Source organism: Cyrtonyx montezumae, unplaced genomic scaffold, assembly GCF_038088225.1.
Source record: "Cyrtonyx montezumae isolate F1298 unplaced genomic scaffold, pur_monq_1.0 scaffold_29, whole genome shotgun sequence".
In the NCBI taxonomy this organism is placed as follows: domain Eukaryota; kingdom Metazoa; phylum Chordata; class Aves; order Galliformes; family Odontophoridae; genus Cyrtonyx; species Cyrtonyx montezumae.
In genome coordinates this window covers 9124544-9144517 of record NW_027072033.1, presented here as the reverse complement: position 1 = coordinate 9144517, position 19974 = coordinate 9124544, and the positions used below count along the sequence as shown (strand labels likewise).

General features: G+C 43.4%; 1 protein-coding gene across 1 annotated transcript in view; it reads left to right on the top strand.

Moving 5' to 3' along the window:
- The first annotated feature begins 272 nt into the window (after positions 1–272).
- ADAMTS19 (ADAM metallopeptidase with thrombospondin type 1 motif 19) overlaps positions 273–19974 on the top strand; it is a 154696-nt gene continuing 134994 nt past the window's right edge. The window contains exons 1-2 of the mRNA XM_065740556.1: positions 273–471; positions 531–1141. Coding sequence (XP_065596628.1) covers positions 273–471; positions 531–1141 — 810 coding nt within the window. The remainder of the gene's footprint in view (positions 472–530; positions 1142–19974) is intronic.

Genomic DNA, 19974 nt, shown 5'->3' with positions numbered 1-19974 from the left:
CCAGTGATGATAACGCGGTGTGGTAGCGGTGATGGAGATGCAGTGTGCGTGGCTGCCAGCGGTGCGTGCGCTCAGCAGTGTGCCTCTGGGAGAGCGCGTGCATTTGGCTGCACTTTTGGAATCACTGAGTTTTGCAAAACGTGCTAAGGACAGGACTGAAACTTTCGAATTTGCAAAGTCGTCTTCTTTATTTTTTTAAGTTATCCAGGGTTTCTCTGTTAAGATGCATGTAAGTTTAAGCCGCATGAAAAAGTTGCCAATTTTTTGTCTAAATGAAAGTTTTGTGCCACTCTCTACGTGGAGGCGACTGTCGGGAAGAGGAACGCCCCCGGCCGCAGGCAGACCGGGAGAACAATCCACCTAGAGCCGAGCTGCGCGGAGACCACTGCCGCTGCCCCTCCCGCCCCACCTGGGGGGCTCAGTGGCTCCCGCCGTGTCCCGGGGCTGGGGGCCCGAGAGAGCGCTCTGTGGGCTTGTGTCCGGCACCTCTGGGTGCTCGCTCACGCACAGCCTCTTCTGCCTTCCCGCAGGTCTCCGTGCTTCAGTGGACTCGGAGGAGTGGGAGATCGTCTTCCCTGCTCTCTGGAGCCGGGGCCAGCAGGAGCCGGCGGGCGGCAGTGGCGGCGGGGGCGTCTGCAGCGCCGAGCCCGGCTGCGGGAACCGGAGCAGCACGCCCAGCGCACCCGCGGCACCTGGCCCGGCGACGGGCAGCTCCCGGGAGGTGCGATCCGTCTCCTCCTCGGTGGAGGGTCCGGCGCAGGCCGCAGGGGAGGCGGCCGAGGAGGAGGACGCCGAGGATGAATTCGAGTCTCAGGAGTTTTATCACTGGCCCCCACTGCCTCCGGGCTCTGGTGCCACCCCGCAGCTGCCACCAACACTGTCCCCCCCGCTACCGCCTCTGGCCGATGATGGAGACGAAGTGCTGCTGAGAATCCCGGCCTTTGCCCGGGAGCTCTATCTGCTACTCAAGAGAGACAGCCGCTTCCTGGCTCCTAGCTTTGCCGTGGAGGAACGACTCGGGAGCATCAGCAAAAGCCCACAGGGTACTGCGCAAGGGCAGCCTGAGAGAGCTTGTTACTACAGTGGTGCTGTGCTTCGCTACCCAGGCTCCTTCGCCTCCTTCAGCACATGTGGTGGATTGGTAAGATGACCTTGCATGTAGAGGCAGCACCAAGGTCTCGATCCCAGGGCTGTCTTCATGTGCCACTTCTCACTTTATTCCTTACCTGAGGTCTTCCTGCGTCCTGCCTGTTATCCCAGTTTTTAACCACTTTGCTATTCATCATCAATTTTTAGACCCATTCATAATTTTTATAAAATCTGATCTTCAGATGCACTTATTCTCTCAGTTCCCTACCTTTTTTTCTCTTGAATCTTTTCTTACATTCCTGTGCCATCGTTGCTTCATCTTTTCTCATCTATTGCTAACCTTATCTTGGTCCTCTGCATGTTCTCATGGTTACCTGCCATGCTTACACGCATTCCTGTTTCTCAGTATTGCCATCTCTTCTCCAAACCATGTATAACTTTTTTGTTCCTCATTTTCGTATTGAAGCTATTCTAATTTTTGGCCTATTACTTCTCTTTTGCATCTCAGATTTCAGGCTTTTCTGTCTTTTGTACATCTACCAGTATCTTATATCTCTCTTCTCACCTTCATTCTTCATTTTTCTTTCATTCCTGTCATTCCTTTGTCCTTTTTGCTTTGACTCACAGCTTTTCCCTGAGCATGATTCCCGTATTCACTTGGATTTTTTACTCTATGCCTTTATTTTCTTTCATTTCCTTTATGGAGGTACACCCTGGGTAAGTTCTCAACAACAATATTAGGAGTCAGATCTCTTGAATAGTTTTTTCTTCAGGAGCGTTTGACTTTATGTCACCAATTTCATAAAAAAAAAAAAAAAATGCCCCTGCTCTAATTTCTGTTAGATCACCCCTGCTTTTTACCATATAAAGACCAGAATTGGGCATACTGTCAAAAGCTGTGGTGATCCAGGCAGCTTTGATCCCAAGACACTTTGAGGTAGATGGAAAAATTAGGAAGCAGCTGGGATGATGTTAAATAATGGCAGGATTTTGAACAACACTTATTATTACTATTATTCTCATTGTGGGCTGTTATATATCATCATAAATACAGGGGCCTGAAGCACTTCACAGAATATAGAATACAAATGGTAATGGTGCTAGGGATAGTTAACATCATCATTACGCTGTTTTTCTGGTGTCTGGGTGTCAGTCTCCGCAGTCATATGGTGAATGCTTACTGGTATTTCTTCCTGAACTTGAACATCTAACTTGTTCCATTGTTAATTCATGAAGATATGTCTGCCTGTTTTTATTTGCTCGGTCATTAAGTGAGACTGAGTGAAATGTGGAAATTGTTTCTGCCTATTCATTTGCCTGCTTGGCTTTATTTAAAACTCAAAACCCAAACTGAACATAGTAGAGAGAGAACATATGTGGATTGACACCAAATAAAATATTTTCCTGCACTTCTGCAAGGTGAAACTGCCAAGTTTCACACAGCTCTTAAGTGGTTGGCATCTAATTGTTGACATTTTGTCAGATTTTCCAAAGCAGGCTAGCAATATTATTTGTGGAGAAAAATACTGAAATCGACTGAAAAGAATCACATAAAGGTGTATTTTTTTTTTAATGTTCAGCAAAAGCATTTTACTTCTGTGCTCTGTGTGGGGATTTTTTTTTCTACATTGCATATGGGTAGAACTAGGTTGGAGAAGATATTTGCAAAGAAATTGGTAATAAGAGATAATTTTCACAAATGCTTGCTCAAAAGTTATATACATCATTGTGCATCTGTAAATCTTTCTAGTTTATAAACTGAAATTTATTTTAGACTGTGGTGTCTTAGGAATTCCCTTAGTAATTATTGATGAAGGCAGACTTTTCCTGGGGAGTACAAGTTTGCTTTAGTGGCAGTGTATATATATATACTGAGGTATATGTGTGTTCAGATCATGTTCCCCATACATAAGACTGCAGTTGAAATACCAGTAATGGTCTATGCAACTCGAACAACATTAGAAGTTTTTGTTGATACTGATGGTCTTGTCTTCATCAGCCATACACTCTTGTTTACAGTGAAATGATTAAGCAGCTGTTTTTCCTGAGAGTATTGCTGCATCAGGTACATAGTTGAAAAATTGCACAGTGATGCTCTGTTAAGGTTGCCATTACAAATCTTCAGTTATTTGTCATTCTTTATTCAGCAATTACTTGGGCTCTATAAATTGCTCTGTTTCCAAAAGTCTTGAAAAAACATCATATGTATATTGCATCCTGCTTCCTTTAGGCCTTTCCCTGCAAGAAGAGCCAAGCAGTATTTCAGACTATGTTTTCTGTTTTAAGAAGTTCAAAATCCATTGAAACTTGACCCTACAAATATTTTATTGTGATTACTTCCATTACAGTTTAATTCCATTTTGTATATAGTGAAGTTTCAGATAAAATATAGCATGAATGTCCGAGATACACTCTTATTTCAAAGCCTTGTGAACTTTAAGTTAGGGTTGCTAGATGGCATACAGCAAAATTAAAATGGCGAGCAATGAACTACTTAGTATATCTCTTAGCTTCCACTTTTATTTTTTTCATTTTGGTGTAAAATACATTGTCTCTGTAGACAAACAAAACTTCATCCTTTTTGTTCTTTTTAGGTAGAAGGTTTTTAGTTAATGTGTTTGTTCAGCTGCTAGACAACAATGATTGTTTCACACAGGAGGATGACCGGAGAATGGTAGAGGCCAGTAAAAGAGGTTTGGCACAGTAAGACTATGTGTCACATCCCTGGCAGCGTTCAGGACCTGGCTGGACGGGGTTTTGAGCAACCTGGTCTAGTGGGAGGTGCCCCTGCCTAGAGCAGAGGAATTGAAACTAGATTTAAAGGTTCCTTCCAACCCAAACCACTCTGTGATTGTGTGTAGATGCATCACTGAGAAACTTGGCTGTAGGACTGGTTTTGTGAGAAGGAACAGGATCTTCAGTAAAATTATGATAAGTCCTTACATAAAATTTCACATCATCTGAATCAGGATGCTGGTGAGGGTTCAGACTTTACAGGTAAGGCATGAAGAGATCTGACATGCCAGTGACATGCAAGTAATTAAGAAAAAAGTCTGTGTAGACATCAAGCTGGCAGAAAGATAGAGGAATATTCTTATGGATGTTTTAGGCATCTTCTACCTTGAAGTTAGATGTGGATGCATTTTGAATAGTTCACTGCAGTTGAACGAAGGTTTGCACAGCATTGAAGCTCCCCTTATTTCTTGCTTCACAGTTCTTGGGAGCTCCAGTGGCATGCTTTTTCACTGAGCTGTTTGTGAAGAGCCAGTGATAATAGGAATTATGATGTATCGTACTAATTATGTGAGTACAAAATTAAAATGAGAGCTGTACCCTCAAGTAATTGCTAATCAGATTCTGACTGTTGGCACTGACTTCATTTGGCAACCTGTCTTGAGAAATGAAGTAAGCATAACTCAACTAATATTTTCTGATGAAACTAAAGACTGGGGTTATTATGGACTGTATATAAACTCTGTCCCTGTGACCTCACTGTACGCATAGAGATCACATGATCCATGTGCAGCCCTTTACAAATCCTTGGTAAAACACTCAGAGCTTCTTGCTTTCCCTTTGTAGATGAATGGGATTTGCTGAGTTCATTTGGGGATTCTATGCTGGTACTGTGGGAAGATTAATATGGAGAGGTTTCCAAAAATTCTCCGTCTGTATGCTGACTGCCTGCTTGTTGTTCGTCATTAGCCAAATACCAGGATGCAAGATGTTCTGCTGATGCAAGTAAGATTGCTGTTCTGGAAGTGATGAACTGCAGAGCCAGACCATTAATTATTTTGAGTTGTTTCTGTGGTGTGTTTGTGTTTTGCCATAATATCTGAAATAAGAAAAAAGTGTTTCTGAACAGTCTTAACTAATAATATAAATCAACTTGGATCTGGTGATTCTTTTAGCGTGTAGTGTAGCAGGAACTTTCTGTAGACATAGAATTAAGAAATTTGGCTACTAGTTCTGCTCTTCTGCTAGCATGGAATTCGAAATAGTCTCACTACATTTCCCAGAAGACAGTAGTTAACACTGCAGATGTGTTCTTTATCCTCTGCTACTTCATTTCAGAGAGATATTCAATGCCAGTTTTTTTCTTTTCTCAGCAGTGATGTGCTTATGCTAGTTCTCAGGGCTAGGAGTTGATGAGCAGGGGTTTCCCCAAGGTGGCTTTTTTACCTTACCCCTTCTTTCTCCTTTCCATTCTTTTCCCTTTTTCCTGCTTCTGTTTCTTTAACTGAAGCAGTCTCTAGTAAATAGAGAACAGCTATAAACAAGGATCTAAATGTGATTTTTTTCAAACCTCAATCAATGAGATATGTGTGGACTGTGAGGAAATGCAAATAGCAGAAAATGTTGCACAGAGGAGGGACGGGAAAATGCAGCTCCATGCAACTATGCTGTTCACTGCTATGCTTTTCTGGTAATAGAATTTGCATGGAGATCTGTTTAAACAGACAAATTGCTGACAGGGTTAATTCACAGGGCATAAGCTTTGAAATTAGTCTCTGTGTTTCCATAATTTCACTAGATTATAAGAAATCAAAGTAGACCACAGTGTACTGGTTCTGTAAATGTGTTTTGTAGAATTAGTATCAAATGCTACTTACAGTGGAATTCTGTGTGCGTTTTCCCAGTGACTTGAGTGGGATTAAGTCATACTACATCTCCAATCCAATTGAATGAAGGGCCTTTTCTAGAAGGGTATATGATGTTTATCAGGTCTTAGAAAAGTTTTAGGAAGATAGAAAGGGTGATCCAGGGAACTACCGATGAAACAGCCTTATCACTTCAGCCAGGGAAGATCACGGAACAGATCCTTCTGGAAACTACACTAAAGCACATGAAAAGCAGGGAGGTGATAGAAGACAACCCGTGTGACTTAACCATGGGCAAGTCCTGCTTGACCTGCCTAGTGCCCTTTCCATGATAGCATAACATCATCAGTGGAGAAGGGAAAAGCCACTGATGTAATCTGTCTGGACTTCAGTAAGTCCTTTGAAACGATCACACAGAACACCCTTCTCTCCAAATTGGAAAGATATGGATTTGACAGGTAGACCATTTGATGTATGAGGAATGGGTTGCAAGGTCACACCCACAGGGTGGTGTGTGATAAATGGCTTAATGTCTGAAAGGACATAATTGGAGGTAATCTTGCCCCTCTGTTCTTCACTGGAGAGACCTCACCTGGAGTACTGCATCCAGATGTGGAGTCCTCAGTACAGGAGAGACATGGACCTGTTGGAAGGGGCCACAAAAATGATCCAAGGGGTAGAACACCTCCCATGTGAGGATGGGCTGAGAGAGCTGAGGCTTTTCAGTCTGGAGAAAAGAAGGCCCTGGAGAGACCTTACAGCAGGCTTTCAGTATCTAAAGAGGGGCTATAAGAAAGAATAGACTCTTCAGCAGGTTACGAAAGAGGGGAGTTGCTGAATGTCCCATCTCTAGAAGCATTTGAGGTTCAGGGCTCTGTACAACCTATTCTAGCTTTCAGCAGCCATGTTCACTGCAGTGGAGTTGGACTACATGGCCTTTGGAGGTTCCAAGACAATGATTCCACGATTCTATGCTTCAAAATTTGTGATAGTAATTTATACAAGAGGAATGACACATGACGAGTGCGAAGTACTGTAGATGTTTAAGATATTCTGACAAGACCTTTGAATTTGAGGCACTTTTTAATAGTTTCTACAAGCCTAGGGTGTTGTTTTTTTTTTAAACCTATCCATTGAGAATAGTCTGACTTAGGAGATTGTCTCAGTACAAGCAGAATGAAATTGTACTGTAACAACAGAAATGAAATAAAGTTTGTTGTCCTAAAATTTTACACATACCTTTAACTACAGATATTACCAACAGTTTTTTAGAAAAAGGGAAAGAAGATAATTGGCAATATTCACATACCATTTAATATATAAGGGCTAGATTTAGATATTACAAAATAAGGATTGTAAAATTAAATTAAATCCACCTAAAGTCTTCTATGATTAAATAAAGTCCACACTGGCTCACAGACACCCAGATTTTTGGGATCCTTAATGAAAGATGTGAGACTCATGCAATGAATTATGTGTTTAGAGCCCCTCTTCTAAACAAAACCAAAACCAAAACCAAGCCAAAAACAGTAAAAACAGGACTAGCTCAAGACAAGAATGTGATTTTTTTTTCTTTTTCAGATACCTACTTAAAATGCTATAATATTATTTAGGATATGGGCTGTTTGGTATTTGCACGATGAGTTTGTTAAGGAAAATAAACTTTACTGAGAGGTCAGAAATAAATTTATGCATGAGGGTACTCAGTGATTATCCTTCATGTAGAAATCACAGGTTCCCAGAGCTTTTCTTGGTTGACTTCAACTGACATCTTACTGTGTTTTAAGTATCTTTAAACAGGCAATATCAAATTTATCATTAGTATTAATAGATGGACTAAGTAAGGCATGAATGGAAATGTCAGTTCTGAATGAAAAACAACTTTGATTTATTTCAGAAGTAGCTTTTTGTAACAAAAACAATAACGGCAACAACAACAACAAAAAGCAAAAAACAAAACAAAACAAGGCAACCATGGGAAAATTGACTGTTAGAGCAGAATCTGGGCTTTGGGCTTTTGGAGCATTTGACAGAAGAACTGATGAAGCGTGGTGGTGCTCCTAGAAGATTGCCCCTACTTTTAGTGTACAACTTGAGTATTCAAGTCAGATTGGCTCCTCATCTAGGTATATGACAATTTGACCATTGGGAAAGGAAGAGAAGAGCAGCCAGCCTTCGTGGAATTCAGTGCAAATGAGTTGTTCAAGTGAGGCCATTTTGGAATAGTTGGACACACGTTCATCTTCCTACAGGACAGCTTTACCTACTTGTGTTTATTTCCTTCTCTTATATTAAAATTTCTTCATTATAATCTCAACTTGAACACTTTGTAAAGCATAACTGAAAACGGAGAAGAGAAGCCATAAATAATTAAAAGTCAAGGCTATGACTGCAATTGTCTGGAATAACTGGAATATATGTTCAATCACAACACTATTCATAAACACTGCTTTATCACCAGTATCATATCATCTCACCAGTAAAGAGCCCAGGGGGGGCTGTGCTGGAGCAAGGGGTGAGGCAGATGTCTCAGCTGAAGTGCATCTACACCAATGCACGCAGCATGGGCAGCAAACAAGAGGAGCTTGAAGCCATTGTGAAGCAGGCTAACTATGACCTTGTTTCTATTACAGAAACATGGTGGGACCCCTCCCATGACTGGAGTACTGGGATTGATGGCTACAAGCTCTTCAGAAGCGATAGACAGGGAAGAAAGGGTGGTGGCATAACTCTCTATATCAAAGAGTGTTTTGATGTTGAAGAGCTTGAGGTTGGAAATGATGAAGTAGAGTGTCTATGGATAAGGATCAGGGGGATGGTCTGTAGGGGTGACATCGTGGTGGGGGTCTGTTATGGACCACCCAGTCAGGATGAAGAGATAGATGAGGTGTTCTACAAGCAACTAGTAGATGTTGCATGATGGCCAGCACTTGTTCTCATGGGAGACTTCAATTTCCCTGATATATGCTGGAAATAAAATACTGCGCAGAAGTCCATGAGATTTCTAGAGTGTGTGGAAGATAGTTTCCTGACACAGCTGGTGCAAGAACCTACTGATGTGAAGGTTGGGGATTGTCTTGGCCAGAGTGACCATGAAATGGTGGAGTTTGCTATTCTTGGTGTTGTCAAGAGGGTGACTAGCAAAACTACTACCTTGGACTTCCGGAAGGCAGACTTTGACCTGTTCAGGACGCTTGTTGCAAGGGTCTCTTGCGACATGCTCCTGAGGGGTAAAGGGGTCCAGGAAGCCTGGATGCTCCTCAAGATGGAAATCTTAAAGGCACAGGAGCAGGCTGTCCCGGAGTCCCGTAAGTTGAGCCGGAGGAGAAAAAGACCAGTGTGGGTAAACTGGGAACTTTTTTGAGACTCTGGGAGAAAAAGAGAGTCTATGTCCTCTGGAAGATGGGACAGGCTACTTGGGGAGACTACAGAGAACTGGCCAAGATTTGCAGGCAGGAAGTTAGAAATGCAAAAGCCCAGCTCGAACTTAGTCTGGCTACTGCAGGAAAGGAGAACAGAAAATCCTTCTATAAACATATTAACAGTAAGAGAAGAACTAAGGAGAATTTCTCTCCTTATCATCAAGTAAATGATGTTGCAGGGAATGTAACAATGGAGGATAAGGAAAAGGCTGAGTTTCTCAATGCCTTCTTAAAATCTGACTTTAATAGACAGAGCAGTTATCCTTAGGGTACTTTTCTCCCTGACCTGGAAGTCTGGGACGGAGTGCATAATAACACCCCCTGTGATCCAAGCAGAGACGCAGAGACCTGCTCCTCCATCTGAACTGCCACAAGTCCATGGGATCAGATGGGATCCACCCAAGGGTGCTGAGGGAGCTGGCAGAGGTGATTGCCAAGCCGCTCTCTACCATCTATCAGCATTCCTGGTTATCTGGAGAGGTTCCACAAGATTGGAGGGTTGCCGATGTGACTCCCATCTACAAAAAAGGCTGTAAGGAAGACCCGGGGAACTACAGGCCTGTCAGCCTGACCTCGGTATCAGGGAATGTTATGGAGCAGATGATCTTGAGGGAGATCACACGGCACGTGCATGGCAAGCAGGGAATCAGACCTAGCCGGCGCGGGTTCACAAAGGGCAGCTCCAGCCTCATCTCCTTCTATGACTGGGTGACCAGACTGGTAGATGAGGGAAAGGCTGTTGATGTAGTCCACCTGGACTTCAGCAAGGCCTTTGACACGGTCTCCCACGGTATTCTCCTGGGGAAACTGTCAGCCCGTGGTGTGGACAGGTTCGCTCATCTCTGGGTGAAGAACTAGCTAGAGGGCCATGCCCAGTGGGTAGTGGTTAATGGAGTTAAGTCCAGCTGGTGTACTGTTATGAGTGGTGTCCCCCAAGGGTCAGTTGTATGGGAACTGCTGAATCATGGCCTGAACCACTGATTGGTCACCTGGAGTGAGCACTGAGTCAGCCATGGGGGCACAGGTGAAGGTGATATACCTGTGTGATTGGAAGGGGTGGAGCCTGGCTCCACCTCTCCCAAACCCCATTTAAGGGCTGACCACCACCAGGGAAGGTTCTCTTCTTGGAGATCCCTCCCACATGGAGTCCCTTGCTAAGCCTTGACATCCTGAAGGTGAGCCATCTTCTCTTTTGTATCCCATCTATATAGAACTACTCAAAATATACTATTATCTATACTATTTCTTTGTGAAGTACCATCCTTGGGAGTTATTTACCCCACAGGTGGCTAGCCGGGCAGCTCTACTGATAATAATCCTTACTTACTCAATATGTCCTTTATTTGGAATATGTTTAAATGGGCCAGGGGGGAGAACGTTACCCCCCTAGAACAGACAATCCCTGGTCTAATTCCAGGGATCATGGGGTCACCCTACTATGGGTTGGCATCCATTATTGAGAAATGGGGACCTGTGCGGGTTCCAGGGACTGCTTATTCCTCCCCATCTTATTTGACTGACTACTTTCTCAAATTAGATAAGGACATACTCATTACCAAGGAGCGGTGGCTAGTTGCCTCTGCAGTAACCTGGCCTTTAGTAATGGCCATACTTAAATTAGATACTGCAAATATTAACATGGAAACTGAAAATCAATTATTAAGAGAGCGTACTGAGAAACTTGAGCAACAGCTGGGTACATTAACAACCAAAAAGCCTGGCCTAAATGTCCCCACAAGACAAATACGGAGTGTATCGGTAGAGGACATCCAAAAATCAGAGGAGGTAGACTCAGATATGACAGGAAAAGAGATCTCTAAGGCAGATCTCGAAACTCCATCTATGATGGACCCATTCGGCCTATTATAACTCAAAAAACAAAGAAGGTACAAGATAGACCAGCAGGGGGCCTCCTGACCAATGGCCCCCTGCTGAAACCTGCCTCCATGTGTCCACTCGTCCATATACAGCTAATGAGTTGATGGACCTAGTACAATGGTTGAATCAAAAACCAAGGGAAAGCATACCATCATGGCTAAGGTTATGGAATACAGGAGCTGAAAGTGTTTTAGTGAATGGGACAGAAATGTCAAAATTAGCGTCCATAACAATAAACCCGGCCTTGAGACAAAGGTTATATGCAGCCATCCACTACAATGATGAAAACCATTCTATTACAGATCGGTTGATGGCAGCATGCTGCCTAACATGGCCTAGTAAAACCGATAGTCCTCTCAATACCGGTTTGTGGTCCTCTATGGAGGACCTCCAGACATACATCAGAGAACTAGGTATGAGGGAGGCTCTGTATGCAGACGCTTTTGAAAGCCCCGATACAGAGAAATTTACAGCGGGCATGAGTTATCTGATACTGCAGCAGGCCCCGTCCCATCTACACGGGATGCTAGTTTCCATACTAAATCCGTTGGTGGCATCAGAGGCCATCGTACAGCAGGCAGCCCAGTTAGTGGCAGACTTAGGGGAGACGGAGCGCGTAAGAACCAGGCGCAATGTTTGTGTAGTGGAAGACGCTGAGGCCTTCCCTATTAAAACTAAAAAGATGCTCCACGGATAACCCGATCAGGCCCCGTACGGGTATCCTGGAAGACTATGTTCAATGACCTCATACGGGTTGGGGTTGCGTTTACCAAAATTGATGAGCAACCCAACCATGTTTTGTTGCAGCTGTGGAAACAGCTTAAAAATGATCAAAAATTTCATAGTGCTCCAGAAAATCGGGAGTTTGAATTATACAAAAAACACCACCAACAACCTGGAATCTGGCCAACTTTATAATACCAAACAGAAGGAAAAAACATCTGGAGGTGTCACGGGCTACAGTGCCTGAGCCAGCTGTGGCAAAAGATTTGGATCTGGCAAAATTAATGGATTAACGGAAAACTCTGGTCCCCATAGGGCCTCCAGATGTGACCGGAGGCCCTAAGTAGAATTAACAATATTCTGGTCTAGGACAAATGTGCAGAAGGTGATGGCTCTAGTGGATACCGGCGCAGAAACGTCAATTATATATGGAGACCCAACAAAATTTAAGGGTAATAGAGTGATGATTGGTGGGTTTGGGGGACAGACTATTCCAGTCACCCAGACGTGGTTGAAATTGGGGGTTGGGCGTCTCCCGCCCCGGGAGTATAAGGTGTCGATTGCCCCAGTTCCAGAATATATCCTGGGCATAGACATTCTATGGGGTCTGGCTCTCCAGACAACTGTGGGAGAGTTCAGACTACGGCAGAGGTACATTAGTATCCGGGCAATACGGACAATATTGAGGGGCCATGCAAAACATGAGCCCATTTGTTTGCCGAAACCATGACAGATTACTAATGTAAGACAGTACAGACTCCCGGGGGGGCAAGAAGAAATATCAAAGATGGTTCAGGAATTAGAGAAAGTAGGTATTATAAGACCTGCACACAGCCCGTATAATTCCCCCATATGGCCAGTACGGAAGTTGGATGGAACATGAAGATTGACGGTGGATTATAGGGAACTAAATAAGGTCACGCCACCCATCCATGCGGCCGTACCCAATATTGCCTCCTTAATGGACACTCTTAGTAGGAAAATTAAAACCTACCATTGTGTCCTGGATTTAGCAAATGCGTTTTTTAGCATACCTATTGCTAAAGAATCACAAGATCAATTTGCATTTACATGGGGAGGCAGGCAGTGGACCTTTCAGGTCTTGCCACAGTGGTATGTGCACTCACCAATATACTGTCATAATTTGGTGGCACGTGACCTTTCTGATTGGAGAAAACCAAACAATGTGAACCTATACCACTATATTGATGACCTCCTGTGAACATCCGACTCACTGGAAGCAGTAGGGGAGGCAGCAGATTCATTAACTGCCTATGTAAGTGAAAGAGGATGGGCTATCAATCCTCAAAAAGTGCAAGGTCCAGGACTATCTGTAAAATTTCTAGGGGTAGTCTGGTCAGGAAAGACCAAAGTGTTACCTGATGCCGTCATAGATAAGGTTCAGGCATTTCCAGTCCCTACAACACCAAAGCAGCTGCAGGAATTCCTAGGTATATTGGGATATTGGCGTTCCTTTATACCTCATTTGGCGCAGCTGCTGAGACCTTTATATAGACTTACCAAAAAGGGCCAATTATGGGATTGGGGGAGAACAGAACAGGATGCTTTCCAACAGGCGAAACAGGCGGTTAAACAAGCCCAGGCACTGGGTATATTTGATCCTACCCTCCCAGCTGAGCTAGATGTTCACGTAACTCAAGATGGCCTTGGCTGGGGCCTGTGGCAATGTCAGAGTTCTGTTCGAACCCCCATTGGATTTTGGTCTCAGGTGTGGCATGGAGCAGAGGAAAGATATAGTATGATTGAAAAACAGTTTTTGGCTGCCTATTCTGCATTACAAGCGGTAGAGCCAATAACCCAAACGGCCGAAGTTATAGTCAAGACTACATTGCCAATCCAGAGGTGGGTAAGAGATCTGACCCACCTTCCTAAGACAGGGGTGGCCCAGGCGCAGACGGTGGCACGATGGGTCACTTATCTCAGTCAGAGGAGTAGTCTGTCTTCCTCACCATTGAAAGAAGGAAAGAAGAGCTCCAGAAGATTCTTGGCCCAGTAACGTATCATAGTGATGCACTGAAACAAACTTCGGTTGCTCCACCACAGAAGAGTCCCGTCCAGGAAGGAAAATATCCTATTCCTGAAGATGCCTGGTACACGGATGGGTCCAGCAAGGGCAACCCAAATAAGTGGAGAGCAGTAGCGTACCATCCTGCCACAGACACAATCTGGTTTGAAGAGGGGGATGGTCAAAGCACCCAGTGGGCAGAGTTGCGGGCGGTGTGGATGGTTATAACCAAAGAACCTGGTGATAGTATCCTGAATATTTGCACAGATAGTTGGGCTGTGTATCGGGGGCTCACTCTTTGGATCGCACAGTGGGCCACCCAGGATTGGACTATCCACTCCCGACCGATCTGGGGCAAAGATATGTGGTTAGACATATGGAATGCAGTCAAACACAGAACTGTGCGTGTCTACCATGTTTCTGGTCATCAACCCCTACAGTCACCAGGAAATGATGAAGCCGACACACTGGCCCGAGTTAGATGGGTTGAGAACTCTCCATCTGAGAATATTGCTTACTGGCTACATCAAAAGCTGCGGCATGCTGGGCAGAAGACCATGTGGGCAGCTGCTAAAGCGTGGGGACTGCCCGTACAACTATCGGACATCGCTCAAGCATGCTGAGACTGTGACGCCTGCTCTAAGATAAGACCGAGGTCGTTGCCTGAAACTACAGCCCATCTTGCTAGAGGACACAATCCTCTACAGAGGTGGCAGGTTGATTATATTGGGCCCCTCCCTCAGTCTGAGGGGGCGAGATATGCCCTAACCTGTGTCGACACCGCGAGTGGGCTAATGCAAGCCTATCCAGTACCCAAAGCCAACAAGGCATACACTATAAAGGCACTCTCAAGGCTGATGGCTGCCTACGGGACACCGCAAGTCATCGAGAGCGACCAAGGAAGTCATTTCACGGGTGCAGTGATACAACGCTGGGCAGAAGAAAATAATATTGAGTGGCGATTCCACCTGCCATATAATCCAACGGGGGCAGGCCTTATCGAATGTTACAATGGTATTCTCAAGGCTGCCCTGAAGACAGGCTCTCAGTCCCTGCAGGGGTGGACAAAGGGACTCCATGAGACCCTGCGGGACCTGAATGAAAGACCTAGAGAGGGCAGACCCAGTGCCTTGAAAATGTTACAGACAACATGGGCCTCCCCACTTAGGATCCAAATTACGGGCACTGATAATGAAGTGAAACCTCAGATTGGCCGTGAGAACAATCTTCTGCTCCCGGCCCCTGAGGACCTAAAACCAGGTACCAATAAAATAAAATGGCCCTGGAAGGTGCAGGTAGGACCACAATGGTGCGGCCTACTTGCACCTTGGGGGAGATTATTGGAGGTGGGGGGTTCGGTAGCCCCTGCGGTAATAGGTACATGGCCTACTGAAATAATGGTTAACACTCCAGTCTTCATTGCTAAGGGGACCCCCATTATGTCTCTGTGGCAGATCAGGACACCCCCTTTGGTGCCTGATATAGTCGTACAGCCACAGACATCGGGTCAAAGAGTTTGGTATGAGCGGCCAGGGCATGCCCCTGTAAAAGCTGAAGTGTTAACCCAAGACAGGAATACGGCCTGTATCTTGCCCTGGAGAGTGGATCTTCCCCTCTTGGTACCTCTAAAACACTTGTATTACTCCCCATAAGTCTATGAGTCGCCAGAAGGAACCAAACAATGCTGCAATGTTCCAGAGTTGCCGTAAGACCGTGTGCAGCATCTGGTGATGGTCTAACCGGGACTGATGACACATAAGATGGACCTGCACTGTGTGATTGCATGCTTCCAGTAGATACCACCGAGCACTGGCCCAAAGAAGAGTTTGACTGATGCGCTAATCATCACTCATCTCGGATTACATCAACATGCGTTGCGACGGGCAATTATGTAAGCGTCGCGATGTATTGGGTCTCTGTAGCAAGGGGAGCTCACCTTACGGTTACTTGATCAGTGGTTCATGTCGTGAAGGGGTGGAGTGTATGGGAACTGCTGAATCACGGCCTGAACCACTGATTGGTCATCTGAGGTGAGCACTGAGTCAGCCATGGGGGTGATGGTGATATACCAGGTGAAGGTGATATACCTGTGTGATTGGAAGGGGTGGAGCCTGGCTCCACCTCTCCCAAACCCCATTTAAGGGCTGACCACCACCAGGGAAGGATCTCTTCTTGGAGTTCCCTCCCACGTGGAGTCCCCTGCGAGCCTTGTCATCATAAAGGTGAGCTGTCTTCTCTTTTGTATTATTTGTATCCTATCTATATAGAACTACTCAAAATATACTATGATCTATACTATTTCTTTGTGAAGTACCATCTTTGGGAGTTATTTACCCCTCAGTTGGTATTGGGGCCCATCTTGTTTAATATCTTTATTGATGACCTAGACAAGGGGATTGAGTGTACCCTCAGTAAGTTTGCCGATGACACCAAGTTGGGAGGATGTGTCGATCTGCCGGAGGGTAGGGAGTCCCTTCAGAGGGATCTGGATAGTCTGAATAGCTGGGCTGAGATCAATGGGATGAGGTTCAATAAGGCCAAGTGCCGAGTCCTGCACTCTAGCCACAATAACCCCATGCAGTGCTATAGGCTTAAGGCAGAATGGCTTGAAGACTGTATAGAGAAAAAGGACCTAGGGGTGTTGATTGATGCTTGGCTTAACATGAGCCAGCAGTGTGCCCAGGTGTCCAAGAAGGTCAACGGCATCCTGGCCTGTATTAGAAATAGTGTAGCTGGCAGGAGCAGGGAGGTGATCATCCCCCTGTACTCAGCTCTGGTGTGTCCGCACCTTGAGTACTGTGTTCAGTTTTGGGCCCCTCACTACAAGAAGGACATTGAGGCCCTGGAGCGTATTCAGAGAAGGGCAACAAAACTGGTGAGGGGTCTGGAGCACAAGTCTTATGAGGAGCGGCTGAGGGAGCTGGGATTGTTTAGTCTGGAGAAGAGGAGGCTCAGAGGAGACCTTATTGCACTCTACCACTTCCTGAAGGGGGGTTGTGGTGAGGAGGGGGTGGGCCTCTTCTCCCTGATCAATAATGACAGGACGAGAGGGAATGGCCACAAGTTGCACTGTGGAAGATGTAGATTAGATTTGAGGAAACATATTTTCTCTGAAAGAATGGTCAGGCACTGGAATGGCCTGCCTAGGGAGGTGGTTGAGGCACCATCCCTAGCGCTGTTCAAGAAGTGTTTAGATGGGGTGCTAAGGGATTTGATTTAGTAGTTTAGTGTGTAGGGATGGTGACAGGAGGATGGTTGGACTAGATGATCTTTTAGGTCTTTTCCAACCTAATATATCTATGCATCTATGAATCTATATTTGAGGGGCAAGTTAACTGAAAACAAAGGAACTGAATGTAGTTCAGTTTTAGTTTTTCAGTGAAGGAAGCATTTAATTAGTGTCATGAAGAAATATAAAACAACAAAGATCTATGTAAAGAGAAAGGGCTAAAACTGTTTTTATTTTCCTTCTTGAGCTCTCATGCTGCAGTCTGCTGCTCTTCATCTTTGTCTTTCTGGATGAAATAACATTTTCTGAATTTTTATTTTGTATAACTGAGACTCTTCTTAATTGATAATAAGGATAAGTCTTTTAAACATAAGAAGAACAATGTTAGTATCCAGCAGCAAGGTTTAGAAAATCAGTTTTCATTTAGGCCACAACTACATCTGAGCTATAATGGTCTCTGTTTTCTTTAATATTAAATAGGGTGGCATGCTATATGAGATGTTTAGCCAGGATGCCTCAGACCACGTGGTAGTGATTCCTTTATCCTTCTAAGAGATCTACTGTAATCATGTAATCATTCCATCCTGAGGCAGGTTTGATGTGTGATACCAATCCTGCCGATAATAGCCTGCTGTTCTCTACATATACTTAATTTCAGTACTAAATACATCCTTTGTAATGTAGTTCCAAGACAGAAATGAAAAACATGCTATTTCCAGTATGACTTTATGTTGAAATTATGAGTCTCTTGAGATCTGTACTCCTAATTAAGAAATATAAAATTATCAAAGTTATTTGGTAGTGAGATGTTACATCGAAAAATATGGATAAGCCCATTAATTACACAAGAAATGTATTGTATGTAAAATGTATTTCTTGACCATATAATTTGAATGTAACTGATTTAAAAGGAAGAGGGAGAATGGCACTGCACTGATCCTCTCTCAACTTTAAGTTTTAAGGTTAGAGAAACTGACATTTTGTCTAAGTCTTTCACTGTCTTTTTTCCATATCTCGTTTCCCATACCAATTGTTTATTCTATAGCAAATGAATCAGGATTTTTAAAGTGAGTATATCTTCTCTATGTTGCAATGGCTGTGATTTTATGTTTTTAAAACAGTATTCTTTATTAAAAAAAAATCTGTGAACCTACAAGAATGTAAATTTTTTCTTGTAGTTTCTGATGGTTGTGATGAAAAAAAAGAACCAAACAGGAATATCCACTATTTCCAAGGTGTAACACCTTGAAAAGTATTAGAGTTTGGAAATACAGAAGTTAGAACAAGAAGCAGCTGGTGGAGAGAATCGTTGTAGGGTTGATGAGGATACGTGTGTACCATTTTGTGAAAACCCAGAGGTAGGAATGGGATGTAATGTGGGAATGATCCACACTTATCTTTGTTGTGGGAAAACATGTTGCTTATGTGATCATTGTCATCTCAATGATTACTTTAGTGTCATAGTTTTGAGGATTGGTTGGTTGCTTCTTGTTCAGCAGAAACAGCAGTGTATTGGAAATAGTGTGAAGTATGCTGACTGTGTCCACTTATGTGTTGTATTTGATATCCAGACTGTAGTTAATCAAACTTTAATAGCACGTGATATTTATATTAAATTGAAAATCAGGTGTATACTTGTGTTGCTTCAGCAGTTCAGTTAACCTTTTGCTATTAACTTGTTCTGGACTAGACAATCTGTTCTTCATTATTTCTATCACTTCTAATAATAACACAGAAAAGCAAAGAAATACTATTTTTATTGTAATAAATCAATATTGTAACAATAATACATGTTTGCACAGAATTGAGTAGAAGTTTGGAAGCCTGTGATATGAATGGCTTTCATGGGTCTGTAAGTACTTGGTCAGAATTATTTTCTGAATAAGTTTTGCATCCAAGAATGTAGAAATGTGCTTAAAACTGGCTTCTGAAGTGATTTAGTTTCTGTGGATTATTCTCCAGCAACTGGATATGCTTGTTTTATGATCTCGGCTGTGCTACTTTAAGTTCTCATTAAGTTTAACTGGGTCAAGTCAGGTCAAGATTATTTAGATAGCGTGTTAAGGATAATACAGATATTTTCTGCATTTGATATTGTTAATTCATCTGGGAACAAGTCTTTTGTGATTCAGTACTTTGTAAATATCCTCTTATGTTCTCTGGGCTTGTGGGAAGCAGTGTCCAAGGAATGGCTAGGGCAAGTGCCATCTTTTATATAGAAAGTTATCTGTGCTTCAGCCTCAGCTTCTGAGCATGGATTAATCTGATACTCAAGTTAAAAACTTGGAAACTCAGGTGTAGCTCTACTTCTTATATGAATTGCTTTGCTTTAGTTCTGAAGGTAGGGAATGGGGAAAAAAAAAGGCAGCTTAAGGGATAAAGAAAAGCTGAATGTCTGTTATTCTGACACGCAACAGTGGGGGAAGGGTGAGTTCATGCTCTTAATGTTTGCAAGGAAGATAAAGCCAGGTTTGTGCAAATACTGTTAGGACAGTGTTTAGTCTTGGTAAATTTGCTCTTCAATTTACTCAATGCACAAATCTGTATGAATCATACACTTTGGATTTAGGCTCTGCAAGAAACTTTTCTAACATTACTGAGGCAGTTTTTTAAATCTTCCAAGATTTTGGTCAGTTTGGGGTCATAAAATTGGTGGAGGATTTGTTTTGTTCCTCTGACAAATGGACCTCACCTGAAATGTTTATGATGTGATCTATGAGGGGAGTGAGAGTACAGAACTCCATTCTGCTAACTATCTGTAGTCTTATGCAAGTTCTCTAGGTTTATAAAAGAGAAAAAAGCCTTTTTCCAAAGTGCAATTTCCATTTAATTAAAATAGTAGTTCTTGAAAAATTGTTGGAATATATTTTTTCTTTCATGAGAGTGCTGAAACTTCAGTTTATAAGTGATTTAAAATTTTGTCCCAAAAGGAGAAGGAGAGTCTAAGCTTAGAAATATGAAACAACAAACTACTGAACATTTGAAAAAAGTACAGGTATGGATTTTGGT